The 21,214-nt window shown below is 35.1% G+C and overlaps 1 protein-coding gene across 5 annotated transcripts in view; it reads left to right on the top strand.

Annotated features, from left to right (window-relative positions):
• The window catches only part of CNKSR2 (connector enhancer of kinase suppressor of Ras 2), a 283,089-nt gene that overhangs the window by 110,748 nt on the left and 151,127 nt on the right, over window positions 1-21,214 (top strand). For all 5 annotated transcript variants that reach the window (XM_055564830.1, XM_055564829.1, XM_055564828.1 and 2 more), the window contains exons 5-6: window positions 1,692-1,733; window positions 16,640-16,759. In XM_055564830.1, coding sequence (XP_055420805.1) covers window positions 1,692-1,733; window positions 16,640-16,759 — 162 coding nt within the window. The remainder of the gene's footprint in view (window positions 1-1,691; window positions 1,734-16,639; window positions 16,760-21,214) is intronic.

Here is a 21,214-nt window from a genome sequence, read left to right as displayed (position 1 = left end):
GTCTATGGGGTCGCACAGAGTCGGACACGACTGAAGCGACTTTGCAGCAGCAGCAGCAGGGATGTACAAATAAACTATATTATAAAGAACCTTGAAATAGTTATTCTCCGTGTGATTATTCTCTCACAACAGAATATACATTTAGATCATATTTACTTTTTTCCTTGATAAGAATCCTTTTGAATTGTGAACATTTAATCCATATCATTTGATTCTAGGAAGGTAGGTAATTAATGAAACTTGCATCCATTACAGCTGAAGCTAGCTGTAGAGGCAGCATGGGGAAACTGGGCAACTTCCAGCTTTTCCCAAGTTATCTCTTCCCAGTGTAATTATGTTTGAAGTTAATTCTGTAAAATTGGACTCTTCCAAATTCAGATGTAAATACACATGCACTTTCCCAATATAAATGTTTTATCTACACCGTGCCTCCTCTGTACACATAATTCATTCATACTTAATAAAGAATTGACTTTATATGATTATATAGACATAGATGTGATTATTTGTAACAGACTCCTCCTTTGGCACAGGAGCCCTGCCGAATGGCAAAACCCAGTCCTTAAGTATTTCTATTAGTTTGTGAAATGAATTAGACCAAATTTAATGTTAAAAAAAATTAGCCCCCAAAAGAATATGTGCTTCTTCTGGCAAGGTATTATGGTGAAATGGTGTTACCAAAAGCTATGTTGAACAAGATTCCTTTTTGTCAAAATTAAATTCAGGGGGAAAAGTGAAATGGATTCTCATTCCTTGAAATATGCAATACTTTGGGATATATTTTTTTTCAAAATTATCTAGCCAAATAATAATCAGTTAACTTTATATTTTGAGGTAAAAGTTATTAGTTTAAAATTCTTAAATCATGCAGAGCACAATAATTCATAGTTAAAATGTACTTATCATTTACTATATGTCAGATAGTGCTGAGCCATTTATTTCATTTCCTCATTTGATTCTCACACATTGCTGTTGGTTTACTGCTATTATCATGCCCATTTTATAAATTCCTTGAGTAAACTGTACCATAGAAACACAGAGTTTCTAAGCAAAGATCACTTTGTTATATTACTGTTTATTATAAGTCTAGCAATTGCAGATAAAAAGACAATGGAGAATTGTTTTAAATAATTTTTTGTAATTTCAGAGACAAATTTAGGGAAGAACTATAAAGTTAATATTCATTGGTAGCATACACTAATTTTAATTGCATAATGAAAATATGTTTAATATATTATAATGTATTTTTCGGATTCTTTATATGACTATTGAAATTAATGTTAGTATTTTTCTTAATGTTCCAATATATAATAAATAAGTGCTTGAAATGTTGGACATATTTCTGCAAAATACATTTATTACATGTATAAGTTTAGACAGGAAATGATTATAGTAATTTTCCATTAGTTGCTTTTACATCTATTTAATGTATATTGTCCTTTATTATGTGTGTTTAAAATTAGTAAAATTAGAAAACACAGTTAAACAAAAATGAAAATATCCCTATCACTGACCATGAGAGCAAATCAGTGTGAATGTTTTAGTATACAGTATTCCAGGCATTTTCCCATTCTAACTGATGTTTTTGCTTGAGTTTTCAAGACTTTTTCAAATTGTAGTACAGTTCTAAGAAAGTATTTTAAAAGGAATGTTTAATTTTTTAAAATTAATATATGTGTTTCTTTTTTCAGGATTGTACTGTCTATGAAACAGAGAATAAAATTCTTCATGTGGTAAGTATACTTGGATTTATTTTCATCTTCGTTGCAAAGTATGTATTCCTTTGCTTAACTAGTTATTAAGTAAAAAGCTACAGCCTATGAAAAAGTGAGCCCTGTATATTTTATAGGGAAAGTACAAAAGAATCAAAAGATAATAAATTGTATTAGTTATAATCATTCTTTTTTAACTTAATAGAAAAATATGATACAGTATTTTAAGACTATAGTATGTAGCAAGGTTAAAATGCCATAAAATAAAGAATCTAGAGAAAAGGAAATTTGAAATAAGAATTTTTCACTCGATCTGTGACAAAAGGAGATCAGAGAAAAATATTTGGTTTTGTAATAGAGATGATCCACCTCTGTTGTCACTTGGATGAAATACTTCATAAAATGATCAAACTGCCTTTACTCTGATTCTGTATTCACCAACCTTCTAAATTTTAATTTGGCCATATTTATTGAATCAGCTAATGACTTTGCATGTGTTTTATCTTATTACTAAAAATATTGAGTATGAGTACATTATACTTGGTAAAAAGGCATCTTAATGAAGTTTGCTGTTTTTCTTTGTAAATCCATTTCTTGGTTGATGCTCATCTGCCCTAATAACTTCACCTCTATTAGAAATGAGTGACAACATAAATAACATTGAAGAAGTTTAGAAATGAATGTAGTATAGTATTTACTTTGATTATTTTCCATTTCAGCTAGTGAGAATTTAAAGATTTTGTCTGATAATGATTGGGGCTTCCCAGGTAGTAGTAGTAGTGTTAGTTGCTCAGTCGTGTCCGACTTTTTGCAGCCCCATTGACTGTAGCCTGCCAGGCTCTTCTGTCCATGGAATTCTCCAGATAAGGATACTAGAGTGGATAGCCATTCCCTTCTCCAGGGAATCTTCCCCACCCAGGGATCCAACCCAGGTGGCACAGTGGTAAAGAATCCATCTGCCAATGCAGGAGACACAAGAGACGTGGGTTCGATCCCTGGTTCAGGAAGATTTCCTGAAGTAGGAAATGGCAACCCACTTCCATATTCTTACCTGGAAAGTCCCATGGCCACAGCTGAATAACTGAGAATGTATGCTGATAATGTTTGAGACGGAGATTGGCATCAACCAATCAATTCACCTCAGAAAGCACTTGTATTTTCATGTTACTATTCTACCTCCTGTCTTGGCCTTTTTATGCAAGAATGGCCCAGCCTTCACTAGAAGGTTGGATACTTGTATATTGCTTTTCTCACAATAAGAATTATTTTTTTAAGAAAATAACAAAATGCGTAGTGTACCACTTGGTATATGATGCTGAAATACTTTATTTTTATCTTTTTTTTTTTTTGACACAAAGTTAACTTTACAATGGAATACTTTCTTAAAAACTAAAATTTCAGAGAAGTCTCTTTCTGGGTTTCCTGTAATATAGAAAGACATCAAACATTTCTCACTCTTCTGGAGACTGGGCAATCCAGGATCAGGGTACCAGCAGATTTAGTATCTAGTGAGGGTCTGTTTCCTGATTCATAGAGGATCCTCACATAGTGGTAGAGGCAAGGGAATTCTCTGGAGTTTCTTTTGTAAAGACTCTAGTCCCATTCAAGAGGGCTCCAAACCAATCATCTAATTACCTCTCAAAGCCTCCACGTCCAGATACCATCATATTGGGGACTAGGTTTCAGTACGTGAATTTGGGAGGAATACATACTTTAAGTCTGTAACAGATGGTGAGGAATAAAAAAGTGTATGAGTTCTAACTATTATTTTTAAATGAAAATTTTTAATGATAAATCAAAAAATAATACAAATATCATTGAACTTACGTTTTAAAGAGACAAGCTCTGTTCTTTCTAAATTAAACCACAAAGACTACCATTACTTTCCAGTGGCAGTTATCCTCAGAAAACAAGGATTTCCTGTAAAACTAATGAAATACAAATTTTCATCTGTAGATTCGTAAACATGGATGCACAAATTTATATAGTAGCACACTACAAATATCCAAATGGTACTTAGAATCTGATGTAATGAGAATGGATATACCTTGCCTCTAGGCATGTAAGTTCATAAAACCTTTTTTAGTTAATTTTAAGACTCAAAAACATTAATACTAACATTTATGTAGTGTTTAAAATATGCCTCAGGCACTATTTTAAATGCTCTGTATAAACTAACTCCTTTAATCCTCATAGCAACCTTATGAGATGGTTATTATTAGTGTCATCTCTATTTTACAGTTGAGGAAACTGAAGCACTAAGAGGTTAGACAGCTTTCCCTAAGTGACATAGTTGGAATGGATTTAAGACAGAATTTTAACTCAGGCATTCTGGCCCCAGAGTCTGTATTCCTATACAGAGTCTAGTCTAAAAATAAATTCTAAAACACAATAGCATTTTCTATGGAAAGTGTTTATAGCAGCATTATATGTAATAATGAAAAATGTGCAATAATAGGTTAATGCTTCAGTACACTATGGTGCATTCAAAGGATGAAATATTTATTCATACTATTTGAAGTTGTATTTGTGAATATATGATTTATGAATAAATTTTCCTTAAATTTTATGAATATATCAAAAATATCTTTTGACAATATTCATGGAAAGAGTCTAAATGATAATGTTAACTAAAATCCAGACTAAAAGCATTATACACACAGAATAAATTACCATTAAAAATTGAAATAAAAAATTCTTTATTTGAAATAGAAAATATTCTTTATTAATATTTGCTTATTTATTTGATAAAATAATAGCTGATTTTTGTTTGTTTTTTCTTTCAAACGTCATCCCAAGTTTCTTCAGTTAGTGTTACTTTTATAATTAAGTAAATATTTATTATGTTTATAATCCAGATGGCCTTTAATGGATAATTTTATTCTCTATGTTGTGAGATTGTCAAAAGTGATTTGGACAACCCTTTGCCTAGATTTCCTGTTCACCTTTTTATCCTTAAAATTGGAGAGAGTTGTTTCTATTTAAAATGATAAAGTAATAGACTCTGAAGACCAAAAAGCTGGGTAGAAAAGAGCATTGGTTGGTTTCAGTGGTAGACAGAGCTATCTTTTATTCAGTGAGACTGAATAAAAGGAGATGGGACAGCTTGGATTTCCTTGGAATTTTGCCATTAAATATAGTGATATAGATAGCAGAGTGCAACCATAAAGGACAAAAGGAAAGGCAGGTATTGGTGTACTATATATCTGAGTGATTGTCACCTGATGATAAAGAGTAATTTATTTCACTCTCTTGATTTGATCTTTACCTCTCAGTGAGGCTTTGTCCCTAGGCACACATTCCCTGGTATGTTGGAGCCCATCTGTTTTTCTCTGCACAAATCCTTGTTTCATACAGTAAATCAGTTGCAGGGAATCTGGAAATCTCTTCAGTTTTGTGCCCTACTTTCTCCTCACTCCCACCTTTCACTACAATCTATAAAACTGGAGAGTATTCCTGAGAAGCCATTTCAGCCACTGTGCTTTAGCAGACCTATTTTGCTTGTCACAGCTCTGCTGCTCTCCTTGGTGAGCTGGGAACACATGTCAGCTTTGATAAACTCACGAAAATCCCAGGCCAGGCATTGATTGTTAAAGTCACATTGTTTAAATCAGATTGTACTGAGCTCAAATACACCTTTTACATTAACCAGAAGTGTGGCCTTACATATCGCACTTGCTTTGCACTAACATTTTATTGCACCCATCTTTTTTATAAAGATGAGAGGAATAAATAAAGTAAATGCCTATTTATCATTTTAATGTTAACACTATCTTTTCATTGTATAGTACTTTACAGTTTACAGGGCATTGTTATGAATGCTGTCTCTTTTCTCTCCTCTCTTTTCTCTCCAAGCTAAATTTTTTTTTTCATTTCTTATTTAAGTTTGATCATGAATTAGGCTTATTTTGGTCTGTTAACTATTTGTTTTATTTCACAAATATTTCGTGTATATTTTATTCCTTCCTTTAAATTTATGCATTGTTTACCTCTAAACTCCATTTGAAGTGATATTACTGTCCCTTCTCTGCTATCTAGACTAGAAATGGCTAAAACTGAATAGAACCAAAAGTTAGGTTAAGAGAAGAGCCTGGAAGAGAAAATTAAAAGCTCATTTTAGACTTTGCCCTACCATCTATAGCATGTCATTTATCTAAGCATGGTTTCCTCCTAATCTCCCCAAACCTTGCAGATGTCAGTACTAGTGCAGCAGCATGCTCCATAATAAGATAAAAGTCATCGTATTAATATTTTATTTTTAGAGATTTCTTCAAAACAGTGACAGTCTAATGACTTTATAAAAATAGTTTTATATTGGGTCCCTGATGCTGTAAAATGGCAGCTTTCCCAATTATAGATTCTTCTCTTAAATCTGTGATCCTGAGCCATTGCAAACTGAATGTTCTTGTATGGTTGACATTGTGGTTGTAACTGGAGCATTTAAACATACAATTTATGGTCAATCTCATTAAAACATGAATTCTAATACTGGTTTTGTAGATAGAAAGCATTAAGATCCTTCTTTATTTTGAAAGTTAATGTGACCCTTCCATTTTGGCCCACTTCACTATCTTTGTGGTCACCCTAAAAAAGCACATTAACTCTATTACTGAAATAGGCATTGATTTCTTGAGTGTTGTATTAGATTACCTTCAGCTTTTGGCACTTTGGTGCTTTATAAATTATTTTAACTATAAAATTAAATTCTCCACAGCTGATGTCCCATGTAGGAATGAAGAAATCTAGTTAGAATATGATGGAGTTAGAAGATATTATTAGTCTTTTATGGGGCAAAAAAAAAAAAAATGTGTATATACTAATGGGAATGTGACCACACATAAAAAATAAAATTATTTGTATTCAGTGTCTTTTTAGTTTGTCTTTATGATTTGGATACACAGTATGTAAGTTGGTATATTTATGGATGTTTTTGCTAATGTCACATTTGCTGAATGCATTATGCATTGTAAAATCCTTTCATATTCAGATTGACTCTGAATGTACACTCCTCTTTATCAAAGAGTATTTGTTTCAGTTGTTAAGTCAAGTGAGGCCAAATAATGTAGTAGAAAGAGCAGCAATTTGAGAGTTAAAAAGATTTTATGTCCTGACCCCATTCTGGCACTTACTAGCTATGAACAAACTAAATTAGCCTTTCAGATTAAGTTGGGGTAGTGGAGTGTGTTTGATTTCAAAGATCTGAATGCCATAAATCTTTGGTGACTCACAAACTCAGTAAAAAACAATATGGCCACATAAAGAGATGATTGAAGGACTGTCTTAATCTAAGATCATTCTTTATGTGATCAAAGACACTATGTTTTTTAAAAAAACTATAGTTATTGTCACTGTAAATGTAAAGATTTCTTCAAAAAGATAATTGAATCCACCTGGAACAGAAATTACACAGTAGCTTAAACAAGGGAAGTTTAATCTAAATAATTATTAAACTGTGGTGGAAGAATACCACTAAAGCATGCCCTAGGACTAAGACAGAGTACCCAAGGAAGGACAGCTTGTAAGTGGACACCGTTCCTCCACGCTGAGGGTCAGAGCTCGTTAGAACAATCACATTGCAGCTTCACCGCGTTGCCTAACCAGAGCTGGTCCAGACAAGCAGGAAACAACCTTCCAGGACACAGGCAAGTGACGCTGGTAGGAGTCCTCACAGAGGGAGTGGGAAGCTGCTGCTGTGCGTGTGACGCTGACAGGGCTACAGCATGGTGGTCAGTGAGCCCACACTGAGGCTATGAGGTCACTGAGGGACTACATAGTCTGGGCATCATGGATGTCCCCTCACACTTCTGCTAATGGACTTTGTACCAGAAGCAAATAAAACAAAACACTGCACAAAGGAAAGAAGAAAAGCCTCCCTCTCCTTTCCCTACCCCTCCAGCACCCTCTACTGATACAAACTTAACATTGTCCTTACTGTAGAGCTATTTGTTCCCCATTTGTCCATAAACTGTATATATAGTACCTGTATTTTCCAGAAGCTCATCCAAACATAATGAACTGTTTCACTCTTGCTATTTGACTCTGAAATAAAATGAAATCATCTTCCTAATAACCTACATCTTGCTTGAACCACTGGTATTTCCAGACTCTTGTTAATCTTTAGCCTGGAAAGTAGTGTACATTCTAATGAGTACCCCTCTCATCTGCCTGGGAACTCCCTATAAGCCTGTTGGCTCTACTTCCTGCCTCTGAGAGAGGAGGTAAATAGGATGGAGATTTTCCCAGATTCAGTTCTGGTTTCCATCTGACTGTTTCCCTATCAGAAAACAAAAGAGCAATGGAGGTTCATGTCCCAGCTTTAATTCAGACCAGGATGCCTCAGGAAAGTAGTTGTACTGATGCTGAAGCTGCTATACTTTGGCCACCTGATGCAAAGGGCCAACTCATTAGAAAAGCCCCTAATGCTGGAAAGATTTGAGGGCAGGATGAGAAGTGGGAAACAGAGGATGAGGTGATTGGATGGCATCATCGATTCAATGAATATGAGTTTGAGCAAACTCCAGGAGACAGTGGAGGACAAGGAAGCCTCTCATGCTGCAATTCATGAGGTTGCAAAGAATCAGACAGACGACTTAATGACTAAATAACAACAGGATGCCTCATGAAAGTAGTTGGAAGTAAGTTGGAAGTATCATGGATCCACTTCTTGCTCATCAAAGTAGGGGTACGTTTGGGACTGATGTTTTCTCACTGTTTGGTACTGACCTCATCATTCTTCGATGATTATTATTTTAAAGTGTTATTCCTTCTCTGTCATCAGGAACACAAGGACAGCATGGTTAATGTCAGTGATACTAAGAACAAGCCAAATACATCACCAGAAACACTGTCTCAGTTTGAGAAATCCTTAAGCGTAGCAGTGACATTTAAATCATGTAACAGATACTCAGTGCTTTTTGAATGAATGAATGGCTTAATAAAGCAGTGGTGGTGGTGATTTCTTTACATTTTGCCAATAGTTTTGTTGTGCTTTTCCCCCACCATCAGAGTTTGAAACCTAAAGGGATTGGAGAGTTTTCTAGGTCTTTTTGGAACAAAGTTCATATGATCTTTATTATTTATTTGCAAATACAGTTGCTTTCTGAAGCTCTTGGAGACTCTTAATCTTTGTTATATACAAATATAATTTTTATATTGGTTTAAAATTGAAATTCTATTCTATTGTATTCGTTTTTAAAGTTTAAAAAAGATTTCTCGCGCAGTTCTTTTTACTCATATGAGTAAGAAATTCTTCCTATGTTGGGGAATGTGTATGTAATTAATACTTTTTAATATCAATTTAAATGAATTGTTCACTCCTGTTTTAGTTTTTATTCTATATTAGAGTATAGTTGATTTATGGGCTTCCCTTGTGGCTCAACTGGTAAAGAATCCACCTGCAGTGCGGGATACTTAGAGAATTCCATCAACAGTATAGTCCATCGGGTCGCAAAGAATCAGACATGACTGAGCAACTTTCACTTCACTTCATAGTTGATTTACAATGTATTAATTTCAGGTGTATAGCAAAGTGATTCAGTTATACATATATCTATTCTTTTTCAGATTCTTTTCCTATTTAGGTTATTATAAAATATTGAGTAGAGTTCCCTGTGCTGTAGAGTAGGTTGGTGTGTGCTAAGTCACTTTGGTCATATCCAACTCTTTGCGACCCTATGGACTTTGTGACCTACCAGGCTCCTCTGTCCATGGGATTCTCCAAGCAAGAGTACTGGAGTGGTTTGCCATTCCCTCCTCCAAGGGATCTTCCCGACCCAGGGATCAAAGCTGCATCTTTGAAGTCTCTTGCATTGACAGGCAGGATCTTGACCACTAGTGCCACCTGGGAAGCCCAGAGTAGGTTTAGGGAGCCATTGTAAGTGCACAATTGCTAACTCAGCATAGATCTGGCAAGTACTATAAACACTGTATTTCTGAATGAAGCTTATATAATTTAGAGTTTTCACTATTTAATATTGGACTAAATTTGTACTATTTTATAAAAATAAAGCCTCTCGTTTACCAATTATATTGGAAATATCCTAAATTGGCAGTTACATGATTTATAATACTGCTGCTAAGTTGCTTCAGTCATGTCCGATTCTGTGTGACCCCATAGACGGCAGCCCACCAGGCTCCCCGTCCCTGGGATTCTCCAGGCAAGAACACTGGAGTGGGTTGCCATTTCCTTCTCCAATGCATGAAAGTGAAAAGTGAAAGTGAAGTCGCTCAGTCGTATCCAACTCTTCGTGACCCCATGGACTGCAGCATACCAGGCTCCTCCGTCCATGGGATTTTCCAGGCAAGAGTACTGGAGTGGGGTGCCATTGCCTTCTCCGTTATAATACTGAGGTATAATAATATATAAACCAAACAAAAATATGCTCTGTTCTCTAGACTATTTTAGTTGAAATATTATTTATATATCAATAACTTTTAATATGTATATATTATTTATCAAAACTAAACTTTTGTTATTGTTTTCCATATTATTGATAAGAAACCTGAATTATTTTTGCTGTCCTTTAATTGTAGCTTTCACATCATTTTTCCCATCTTAAAATGCATATTCATCTGTTTATTGTTTCCTCATTTTATCTTAGTTTTACACTGTTGTCCCTTTTATATATGTGTATACCTGAAAGTAGAAATTTCCCTGTATAAATCCTTTTGTTAAACTTCTGAACCTGAGGTTCTTTTCTATGTCAAATGAATTTCTTATTTTTAAATCTAAAGATAATTTCCATTCATTTCCTCCAATATACTCAGAAGAATAACTATCCAGTATTCTATTTATTTAGAAAAACATAAATAAAAATCCTTTAAGTAGCTTAATCATGTCTGGCTGAATGTGCTCCCAGGCTAAGAGGCTGACTTAAAACTTTTTACCTACTCCTTCCCTATTCGCTGTTGTTTGCACTTAGAATGCTTTCTCCATTTCCTTTTAAAAATACTATAGTTTATTACACGTATTAATCTAAAAAGTGTCTGACAGGTTCAGTGATAATGAAAGAATGCTCATCAGAGATACTGAAATAATGCTCTGTTATTGGTTAGTATATTATTGTAAGATTGCTGCTTTTTGAATCTTCACAGTGACTGAAATGTTGCTTTTATGACTTTTTAAAAACCACTGTTTTATACTAAACGTGCTATGTTCTGATATTTTTTTCCCCTAGGAACTTTTAGATTTGGGTGAACCAGCCATACACTATACGCAAACCTATATAAAATATACTATGTATATAGGATAAAAGATGAAAAGGTGCCATTTCTTCCTGAAAATATACTCTATGATTATATTAATTCAGATTTGAAATTTATATAAATAACTGGAGAGGACAAAAATGACAAAACCATTAAATCCAGCCCATGACACTCTTCTGTTTTAAGTTTCTTAAATCCTAGCTAGCCATGTCTGTTAACTGTTATTCAGTCACTAATCTTTTCTCGCCATTTTGGGTAGTATAAACAGAATCCAGAGGATCAGTTATAATACTCATTGCCATTTTATGTTTCCTTTATACTAAAGGCATATTATTTTACTAGGCTTTAATTTAAAATTTCAAAAATTGTTTCTATTTTTTAGAACTAAAGATAAACAATTTAAAGTTCTTTGATATAAATATTTCAAAAATAGTGAAAGAATCTCCTTTATGCAAGTGGCTACCACTTATCTTCTAACTAGAATAGAGTTGTCTTTTTTGTTGCTAAAATTGCAAGTTTTCCCAGAGAGCTGCGCTTTCATACTCCCAAGTCTACTAGTTCTTAGCTAAACTGCATTATAAATTGCAAGAACACTTGTAGGCACACCTTATATTTCATTATACTATGTAGTTTAAACATGTTATATAATATCCCTTTAATACTAACATAGATTTTAAACAATAAAAAAATGAAACTAATCAGCAACAAATGGAGATTTAAGGATTGAAGAGATGGTAAGCATAATGATTAAGAAGTCAGATTGTTTTGTTGCCAAGACAGTGACTTTATTTAGCCTTGCTTTCTCATCTGCTAAACTGACTATAATAATAACTACTTCAGAAAGTTGTTAAAAAGATGCACGAGATAATGAGGTATTTAGCGTTGTGCAGGATACATGGTAGGTGCTCTGTAGTGTTGATGTTAACTTTCAATAATAAAGAATGTATTTTCTTAGTATATTATAGTTAATTTTCTTTCTCTGGGATACACTATTAGGTAGCAATAGATAATACCGTGTGTTAATATGATGGCATAATATTACAATTTCACTGAAGGGAAAAATTAACTTTTTACAAGAACGTGTAGGGCATCATGCTAAGTGACATAAGTCAGATGGAGAAAGACAAATACTTTAGATGTCACTTACATGTGGAATCTAAAATCTACAACAAACTAGTGTCAACTGAATAAAATGCAAAACCTAAGAGTTGAGAATTCTGTTTTATTCGGTGGACTGTCTGAGAACTCAGGTCCTATAGGCAGCCTCTCAAATAGTTCTGAGGGACAGCTCCCAAGAGGTTAGGGAGTAACCAGGGTATATATGGGTTTTTGCAACAAGGACTAGGGAACATCAAAAGATCGCCGTTAATTAAAGAAAACCAAACATCTCAAGTTAACGAAATTAGTACTTGCCCATGTATGGGAAGATGCAGGAGTCTGGGCTCACTGAAATTAATTCTTTTGATACACACCGTAGCCAGCACCCTCTTCTTTCCCATCCTCAGTCTCCTCGGGGTGCACCTTTGAGGGTGGCTGCAGTGGCTAAGGGCTTGGTGGCCTCTGCATCCTTTGTTTGCGGATATGGCAGACAGTATTTTTTCATTCACACTACTGAATATAACAAAAAAGAAACCAAATAACAGATATATAGAGAACAAAGTAGTGGTTACCACTGGGGGAGGGAAGAGAAATCTAGGGGTGGAGAGTGGGAGATACGAACTGTTAGGTGTAAACTAGGCTCAAGGATGTGTGGTACAACATGGGAAATCTAGCCAATATTTTATAATAACTGTAAGTGGAAAATGACCCTTAAAATTATTTAAAAAAAGAAAAAGAAGTTCTAAACCCTACTTCAAATTCAGTAAATAAGTAAACAAATAAAAATAACTTCCTTGGAACTTTACTGTAGTACCCTTAATGTGGCTTCCTGCAGTGGCTTGATGTATGATACAGTAATGAGTGTAGAATTAGCATATGAAACCAAGCCATTTTGTATCCTTTCTAATTGGCTTATTGAACCAAGTGCCAAATGCTACAATATAAAGATTCTAGTACATTATCTCTCAAACAGGGAGCAAGGTTCTAGCCAAGTTTCTTTTCTAAGTCTATTATTTTTTCCAAAGTTTTTAATCTGTTAAATCCTGATAGCTTTGCTAGTAAAGTCAATGTTTTACTCATCTTTCATATTTCCAGCAGACCTAGAACATAGCAGGCATTTGACAAATAAAATTACTCAGTAGAGAAATCTGAAAAAATGATTTGCAACTTAATATTGTAGATTTAATTGGTATTTTTTTTTTGTAAAAACACCTACAATGTAGTTTTTCTTCTTTTCCTCCTACTCCACTTCTGAGTGCTTCCAGTGCTTGAATAGGAGAGCTACTGTTGCTCATTGCTGTTATATGAGGCCTTGAGTGTTGCAGTACACACATGTTGAGCCATTTTTATATATTCTTTACCTTCCTATTTATTTCCAGATTATCATGCAATTCAAGTATTCTATATAGAAACCCTTCATATTAACATTGTTATCCATCCTGCCCCCCGCCACTTGAGATAGAGAAAAAATAAGAATGAAAATGAAACCGCTTAAGGAAGGAAAGGAATAATTAAAAGATTTAAATCTGCCCCAGTTGCTTTTCTTCCCATCGAACAGTAGCAATTTGAACCATAGACATTTTTGTAAAGGGCTGCCATTCTGTCTTTTTCCTTGTGGCTGCTGATGAATATTTTCAAAAGAAATTTAAAAAACAAAAAACACAGAAACTACCATCCCAAGATGGGCTACATAATATGTGAGACCCAGTGCAAAGTGAAAATATGAAGCTCCTTGTTCAAAAAGAATTAAGAATGCCAAAATGGCACCAGCAGAGTGTAATACTAAATGCAGGTCCTTGTGCACAAGTCATATGCCCATGACGCTCACCCTGTGCAGTTCCCTATAGTTCTGAGAGATAGTCTTCCTGTTGGCACTTTGCTTAGCAGCTTCAGGGTAAATACCTACACTGTATCTCTTGAAAGCATTGAAACTTGAATATCAGAGAGAGTAAAGAGGTTTGAACTTCCCATTATGACCATTCACTGTGATTACTGGTGATTGTAACATCATTAGCAAGGCCATGGAGTTAAGAATAATAAGATAATTCATCCCATGAGTGAGAATCCAGCCCTTTGAGCTTACAGAAAGCAACAAAGGAAGAATAAACATTTATTTGATGTCTTCTTTGGATAGAAACCATATCCAGTTCAGTTCAGTTCAGTTGCTCAGTCGTGTCCGACTCTTTGCAACCCCATGAATTGCAGCACGCCAGGCTTCCCTGTCCATCACCAACTCCCGGAGTTCACCCAAACTCATGTCCATTGAGTTGGTGATGCCATCCAGCCATCTCATCCTCTGTCGTCCCCTTCTCTTCCTGCCCCCAATGCCTCCCAGCATCAAAAGTCTTTTCCAATGAGTCAACTCTTCGCATGAGGTGGCCAAAGTATTGGAGTTTCAGCTTTAGCATCAGTCCTTCCAAAGAACACTCAGGACTGATCTCCTTTAGAATGGACTGGTTGGATCTCCTTGCAGTCCAAGGGACTCTCAAGAGTTTCTCCAACACCACAGTTCAAAAGCATCAATTCTTCAGCGCTCAGCTTTCTTCACAGTCCAACTTTCACATCCATACATGACCACTGGAAAAACCATAGCCTTGTCTAGACGGACCTTTGTTGGCAAAGTAATGTCTCTGCTTCTGAATATGCTGTCTAGGTTGGCCATAATGGAAAAAGCAAGAGAGTTCCAGAAAAACATCTATTTCTGCTTTATTGACTATGCCAAAGCCTTTGTGTGGATCACAATAAACTGTGGAAAATTCTGGAAGAGATGGGAATACCAGACCACCTGACCTGCCTCTTGAGAAACCTATATGCGATCAGGAAGCAACAGTTAGAACTGGACATGGAACAACAGACTAGTTCCAAATAGGAAAAGGAGTACGTCAAGGCTGTATATTGTCACCCTGCTTATTTAACTTATACGCAGAGTACATCATGAGAAACGCTGGGCTGGAAGAAGCACAAGCTGGAATCAAGATTGCTGGGAGAAATATCAGTAACCTCAGATATGCAAATGATACCACCCTTATGGCAGAAAGTGAAGAGGAACTAAAAAGTTTCTTGATGAAAGTGAAAGAGGAGAGTGAAAAAGTTGGCTTAAAGCTCAACATTCAGAAAACGAAGATCATGGCATCTGGTCCCATCACTTCATGGGAAATAGATGGGGAAACAGTGGAAACAGTGTCAGACTTTATTTTTCTGGGCTCCAAAATCACTGCAGATGGTGACTGCAGCCATGAAATTAAAAGACGCTTACTCCTTGGAAGGAAAGTTATGACCAACGTAGAAGCCATATTAGACTTTTAAAATATATATTCATTATCCTGATTTGTCATGTAAAATATATAAAGTAATTTTTATTACCTCATTTTTTACATGTGTAAACTGAACTTCAAGGATATAAGATAACTTGCTCACAGACACACAGCAAGTAACTGGCAGTGTGGTGATTGCCTACATCTCTTCATACCAAGCTGATGCTTTCCATGCTGTCCACGGTCTGTCCTTAGGGGTTGATAGCCACAGTAAACGTGCAGCCATGAAAAGCAGATGCAAAGGGCAAGGCTGCAGTAAGGGGGAGAAATTTAGCCACGCAGTTTCTGTGGGGTGAGAAAGCTGAACCAAGCAGAGATGGAGGTCATGGACCATGTATAGAATGCAGCAAATAAAGAGCCCTGAGTGAACTGACTCCCTTAAGTAGAGTAATGAAGTAGTCACAGAACAAATGTAACATGTTGGAAATGGATAGAAGGTATGAATAGATTTATCCTAATTTAAGCAATAATTTTGTGTCTTCAGTCAACAACAACAAATGTTCTAGGATCTGTCTCCCAGGGGTAGGGGAGGAAGAGAAGTCAGAGATGAGTAGAACATGGTCCCAACCTTAGAGGGCTTCTGAATGAAGTTATACAATTTCGGACAGTTCATAGAACTTTGAGAAAGCAGGTTTGAGAGAGTGCCAAACTTTGCCTGGAGGAAGGGGGAACTTTACAGAAAGGTAACTTTAGAGGAGTTCACCAAGCAGATTTGGGAGATTCATTTTCCCTGGATTTTGGCTGGATTTTTTTTTTTTAAACTTTTCTGATCATGAAGTAGAAAACCTTGAAGGTTTTTGAAGTTGTTGATTCTCTTCCATCCAGTGGCTGCTATCAAGAAGTGTTTAGGTTATTAAGATTGTTTTGAAACAATCATTTCATTTTAGATCTGATGAATCAAATAATAGAAACAAAGCATAACCATAACTTTCTTGAATATTTTGATGTATGCATTCATGCTAAGTTGCTTCAGTTGAGTCCAATTCTTTGCAATCCCATGGACTGTAGCCCGCCTGGCTCCCCTGTCCATGGGATTCTCCAAGCAAGAATATTGCAGTGGGTTGCCATTTCTTTCTCCAGGAGATCTTCCAATTTTGATGTGGGTTCTTATAATTTAGATATAGATGTGTTTTGTGTGTGTGTATTTCTTAACCTGAATGAATATCTTTTTAATACAGATTTTATAAAATAAAATGCCAAGGACCTCCTTCTATTTTTTCTTTTTCCTTGTAAAAGATATTACAATAAAAAGTGATTTATATGTTATTTACAACATGTGTTGACCATAATTTTTTGTTTGTTTGTTTTCAGTGTAAAACTCTTTCTGGAGTCTGTGACCACATCATATCCCTGTCATCAGATCCTCTAGTTTCACAGTCTGCCCACCTTGAAGTGATTCAGCTGGCAAACATCAAACCAAGTGAAGGGCTGGTAAGAGAAACCATATTTATCAAAGCTGCTGCTGCTAAGTCATTTCAGTCGTGTCCGACTCGGTGTGACCCCATAGACGGCAGCCACCAGGCTCCCCCGTCCCTGGGATTCTCCAGGCAAGAACACTGGAATGGGTTGCCATTTCCTTCTCCAATGCATAAAAGTGAAAAGTGAAAGTGAAGTCACTCAGTTGTGTCCGACTCTTGGCGACCCCATGGACTGCAGCCTACCAGGCTCCTCCATCCATGGGATTTTCCAAGCAAGAGTACTGGAGTGAGGTGCCATTGCCTTCTCCTTATCAAAGCTACCATCCATCAACAGACAGCTAATAGTATGGGTGGGCAGCCCCCAAATATGAGAATCCATTAATTTTAACAGAGTGAATAGTGTTTTGTTTTGTTTTTTTTTCCCCTAGAGGAATTGAAGTGGTGGGAGATAGTCATGATAAAAAGTTTTATAAAGATAAAAGAAAATGAAAGAAAATTTAAAATAGTGATTTCTGAATTAGCCTGTTTACTTTGGTAAATAAATTAGCTTTAGTTACATTTTTAACCCTTATCAAAGTTCCTTAGAATTACAGGAAATTTAAGAATTTTGTAATAAAAACCACAATGTTACCTGCTGGTGCAAATAGGTGTTTTGTTTATTTTGCTTTTGTTTGTTTGTTTTAATAGGTCTCTCTTCCCTTAGGTTGTATATGCTAAATAAACCTGATATTCTTTATAATTCACATCTTTTCTTTCTTTTAAGGGTGAGTAAGCAGGTAAATATCACTAAAACTAGGCTAACATCTATGAGATGTATTTTTTATTGTGTCATAATAAAGATAATCTTGTATATTTTGTTCACCTGATTAAAGATTGTATTGATTCTAAATTTAACCCAAGGGATACCTTGTCTTTTAATGAGCCTCTAGAAAGAAAGCATATAATATTACTATTAATAAGTGAGAGATGAAAAACAAAACAAAACAAAACAAAAAAACAAGAAACTGGAGAACATCTTACCTACTACACAACTATTTCATGATAGTTTGGTGCTACAGTGTTTCTACTCTCCCTAAAGGTGAATTTTCCAAGAATACTAATAAGGATATTTTAGAAAATAGAAATCTTAAAAACTGCTGTTAACAGTGTAATTCAGGTAATATATTCTTATAGATCCCTGTGCAGGTTTAACTTTTTATGTGACCTTCCTTTTTCGATTGAATATGTGTGTGTGGTGTATGCGTAAGTATGTGTATATATATATGTATATAACTGTTTCTGGGAGCAATGCCTTCATTGGTCACCAGTGATTTTTTTGGCTTGAAGTCCTGTTTTCTATAGAGCAACTTTTCTCTGGATACTTAACAAATTACTTTTGGGTAATCATAGTTCCCTGTCTTTTTGTGGCTTGTATCTGTATTTTCCCAGAAAGATGGAAATCAGCATCTCAGATATAGCCAAAGTATGTCATCATTGTAACCTATAAGTGTTGTTATATTTTGATTAGTTTTAGAATTTATTTTAATGTTTATAAACTTATTTGAAGTAATATTTATGATTTTAATTCTTACTTTTCCTTTTAGTTATGTTTTACAAAATCCAGTTTTATTTAAAGCATCTTTCTACCTGTAGTATTAAAGATTTTCCTTTCTTTAAAATCTCCCCTTTTAGTAGTTCTAAAGGAAAGAAAGTTCTTTAAGCATGATTTGCACTGTGAGAAATTATGAACTGCTACTATGTAATATTAGACTAGGAGACAGAAAACCTGGATACAAAACACTTCCATAAAATAGAGCTGTGCATGGGATATGGGAGAGGTGAGGGAGTAAATTAAACCTCCTTGGCCGTGATATTTTCATCTGTAGAATGTGAGGGGCAGGAAGGGATGGACTAGATCCTCTTTAAAGCTCCCTGTAGCTCTATGAATTTGCAGTTCTGAGGACAGTATTGTTCTGAGAATAAAGCCTGATTTTTCCCTCTAATTTCCACTGAAATAATGAGGTGAAAATAACAATGTGAAGTGAGTGAACACATTGCTCATTTATGGACTTGATGAAACCTTGATTTTTATTTTCAATGATGGTATAACCCTGGACAGGTCTTTTAAATTTTCAAGTATGTAGAGCTGGATGTGCTCTTTGGAATAGTCATGAACTTAAAATGCCAAGAACCAGGTTCAGTTATTCTGGAAGAGAGCTGGTAGAGAAAAGGAAGAAGTGAGTACCTACCATTTACCAGGTATCATCCTCACAACTCTATAGAGTAGGTATTAATTTTCTCATTTTGCAAATGAGAAAATGGTATCACAGATCCTCACCAGTTTGCCCTGTATGACATTAAGGTAACATACAACAGAGGCAGAGATTAAATCCGGGTAAATCTAAATGAGGTGCAATTTACCAAAGTTTGTTCCCTTATCCCACAGTTAAACTTGGGGTGGCTAAAAGGAAGTACGAGAAGTTTAGGAGGATGACTTTAAAATTAGAACTACTTAGAGGAATCCATTTAAAAGGGTAATCAGCAGTATTTCATTGGGAAAATATTTCCAAGGGACAAAAAGAAAAAGCTAACATGTTGAATATTAATAAAAGGAGTTATGTGTAAAACCATTTCATATGATTCATGTTAAAGTGGAGATGACTAAATAAGAATCTTATATAACTTTACTCAAGGTATCATTTTAAAAATCAATCACTTAAATATCATGTATGAAACGAGTTGCCAGTCCAGGTTCGATGCACGATACTGGATGCTTGGGGCTGGTGCACTGGGATGACCCAGAGGGATGGAATGGGGAGGGAGGAGGGAGGAGGGTTCAGGATGGGGAACACATGTATACCTGTGGCGGATTCATTTTGATATTTGGCAAATCTAATACAGTTATGTAAAGTTTAAAAATAAAATAAAATTAAAAAAAAAAAAAATAAAAAAATAAAAAAGATAAAAAGTCACGGGGACGACCCAGAGGGATGGTGTGGGGAGGGGGGAGGGGGGAGGGTGCAGGGTGGGGAACGCATGTATACCTGTGGCGGATTCATTTTGATATTTCGCAAAACTAATACAATTATGTAAAGTTTAAAAATAAAATAAAATTTAAAAAAAAAAAAATAAAAAATAAAAATTAAAAAAAATTTAAAAAAAAGATAAAAAAAAATCAATCACTTGATTTAAGTTAGGCAGTCATGTTTGAAATAGATTTGAGAATTTGGGTGACATTTAGTAAGAGCTTAGCCATAGAAGTGTTTAAATGAAGGAAAGGAACAGAAAGACATGGGAGAATACCAAGCTTTAATGAAGTTTAATCAGTTTAAAACACCTGCAGATGGTCTTCTGCCTCTTTCAAAGCAGAACATCTCTCATAGGTAAAAGGTAATGGGCTTTATTCTTGCACTGATAAACTAGATAGATTGTTCATCAACTTTCTACCTAAGTAGTCAAATGTCCTAGGATTTCTTAGTTTTGAGAGTCCTGAGCATTATAAGGAATAGTAGGCATTGTGCTTAGTAATGGTTAAAATATATCAAGCTAGCTTCTAAAACGCTTTTAAATAACAATAATTCGCAGAAAGTTAAAGGAAGGAAAATGAGAACTATTGGAACATATCAAAACTAGATCAGAGCCAAGAGATGAAAAGAACAGAGAGGAAAGGGCTTAGGGAGCAACCTTGGGGAAGCCTCTTTGCGTTAGAGAGTTCTTTTGCTGTTTAGGTACTTGGACTCGCTCCTAAAATGATTTAATCCATTGACTTGACTGTGAGGTTGCTTTGGCTCCATTGGTTAACCGCCATTTGAAGACAGTGAAGCAAATGTCATTTTGGCAAGCTGAACAGAAGACAGGGAGCTGTTGGAGTCAGCTCCAGAATTAATTAATTGCTTTAAAAAAAAAAGAAAGGAAGGAAGAATGAAGATTTTGATGAAATGGAAAACCAGATTTGTCTCAGTCCCAGAAAAAGAGCCGTTTGAATTACATGTCCTCCTGCTGTTTGACCCTTTCTGAGAGGTGACCAAGTGATCAGATGTATTTCTATGAACTCTTTATTATTCAGATGATTAGTTTGAAACTCATCCAAGTAACTCGTTTCTTCTCTTACTTTCTGTTTGTGCTTGACTTTTGGCCATTTTCCTCGTTAGTACCACCAGAAAGATTAAAAAGCTGAAGAAGTCAGTCTTGATTATGAAAAGCAGTTACAACGAATGGTTTGTTGCATAAAGCATAATATCTTCATTCTATGTGGCATTTTAAAAATATGTTTTATTTCTGTTTTATTGCTCATAACTATGAAGTTGCTGAAACTGAACTCTGTATACATAGCTAGATCCTTATTTATTTAAGCATTTTAAAAATATATTTTGTCCATCTGAAAAAATTAGCTTTAATATAAATTACACATTTAATTATATATAATGGTGAAATTCTATTCCTATAACTAATTGATAACTTGCTTTAGCTTACAGTTGCCATTTTAAAA

This window comes from Bubalus kerabau, chromosome X, assembly GCF_029407905.1.
Source record: "Bubalus kerabau isolate K-KA32 ecotype Philippines breed swamp buffalo chromosome X, PCC_UOA_SB_1v2, whole genome shotgun sequence".
NCBI lineage: Eukaryota > Metazoa > Chordata > Mammalia > Artiodactyla > Bovidae > Bubalus > Bubalus kerabau.
The sequence above is the reverse complement of the archived record's forward strand: the minus strand, read 5'-3'. Positions and strand labels throughout refer to the sequence as shown.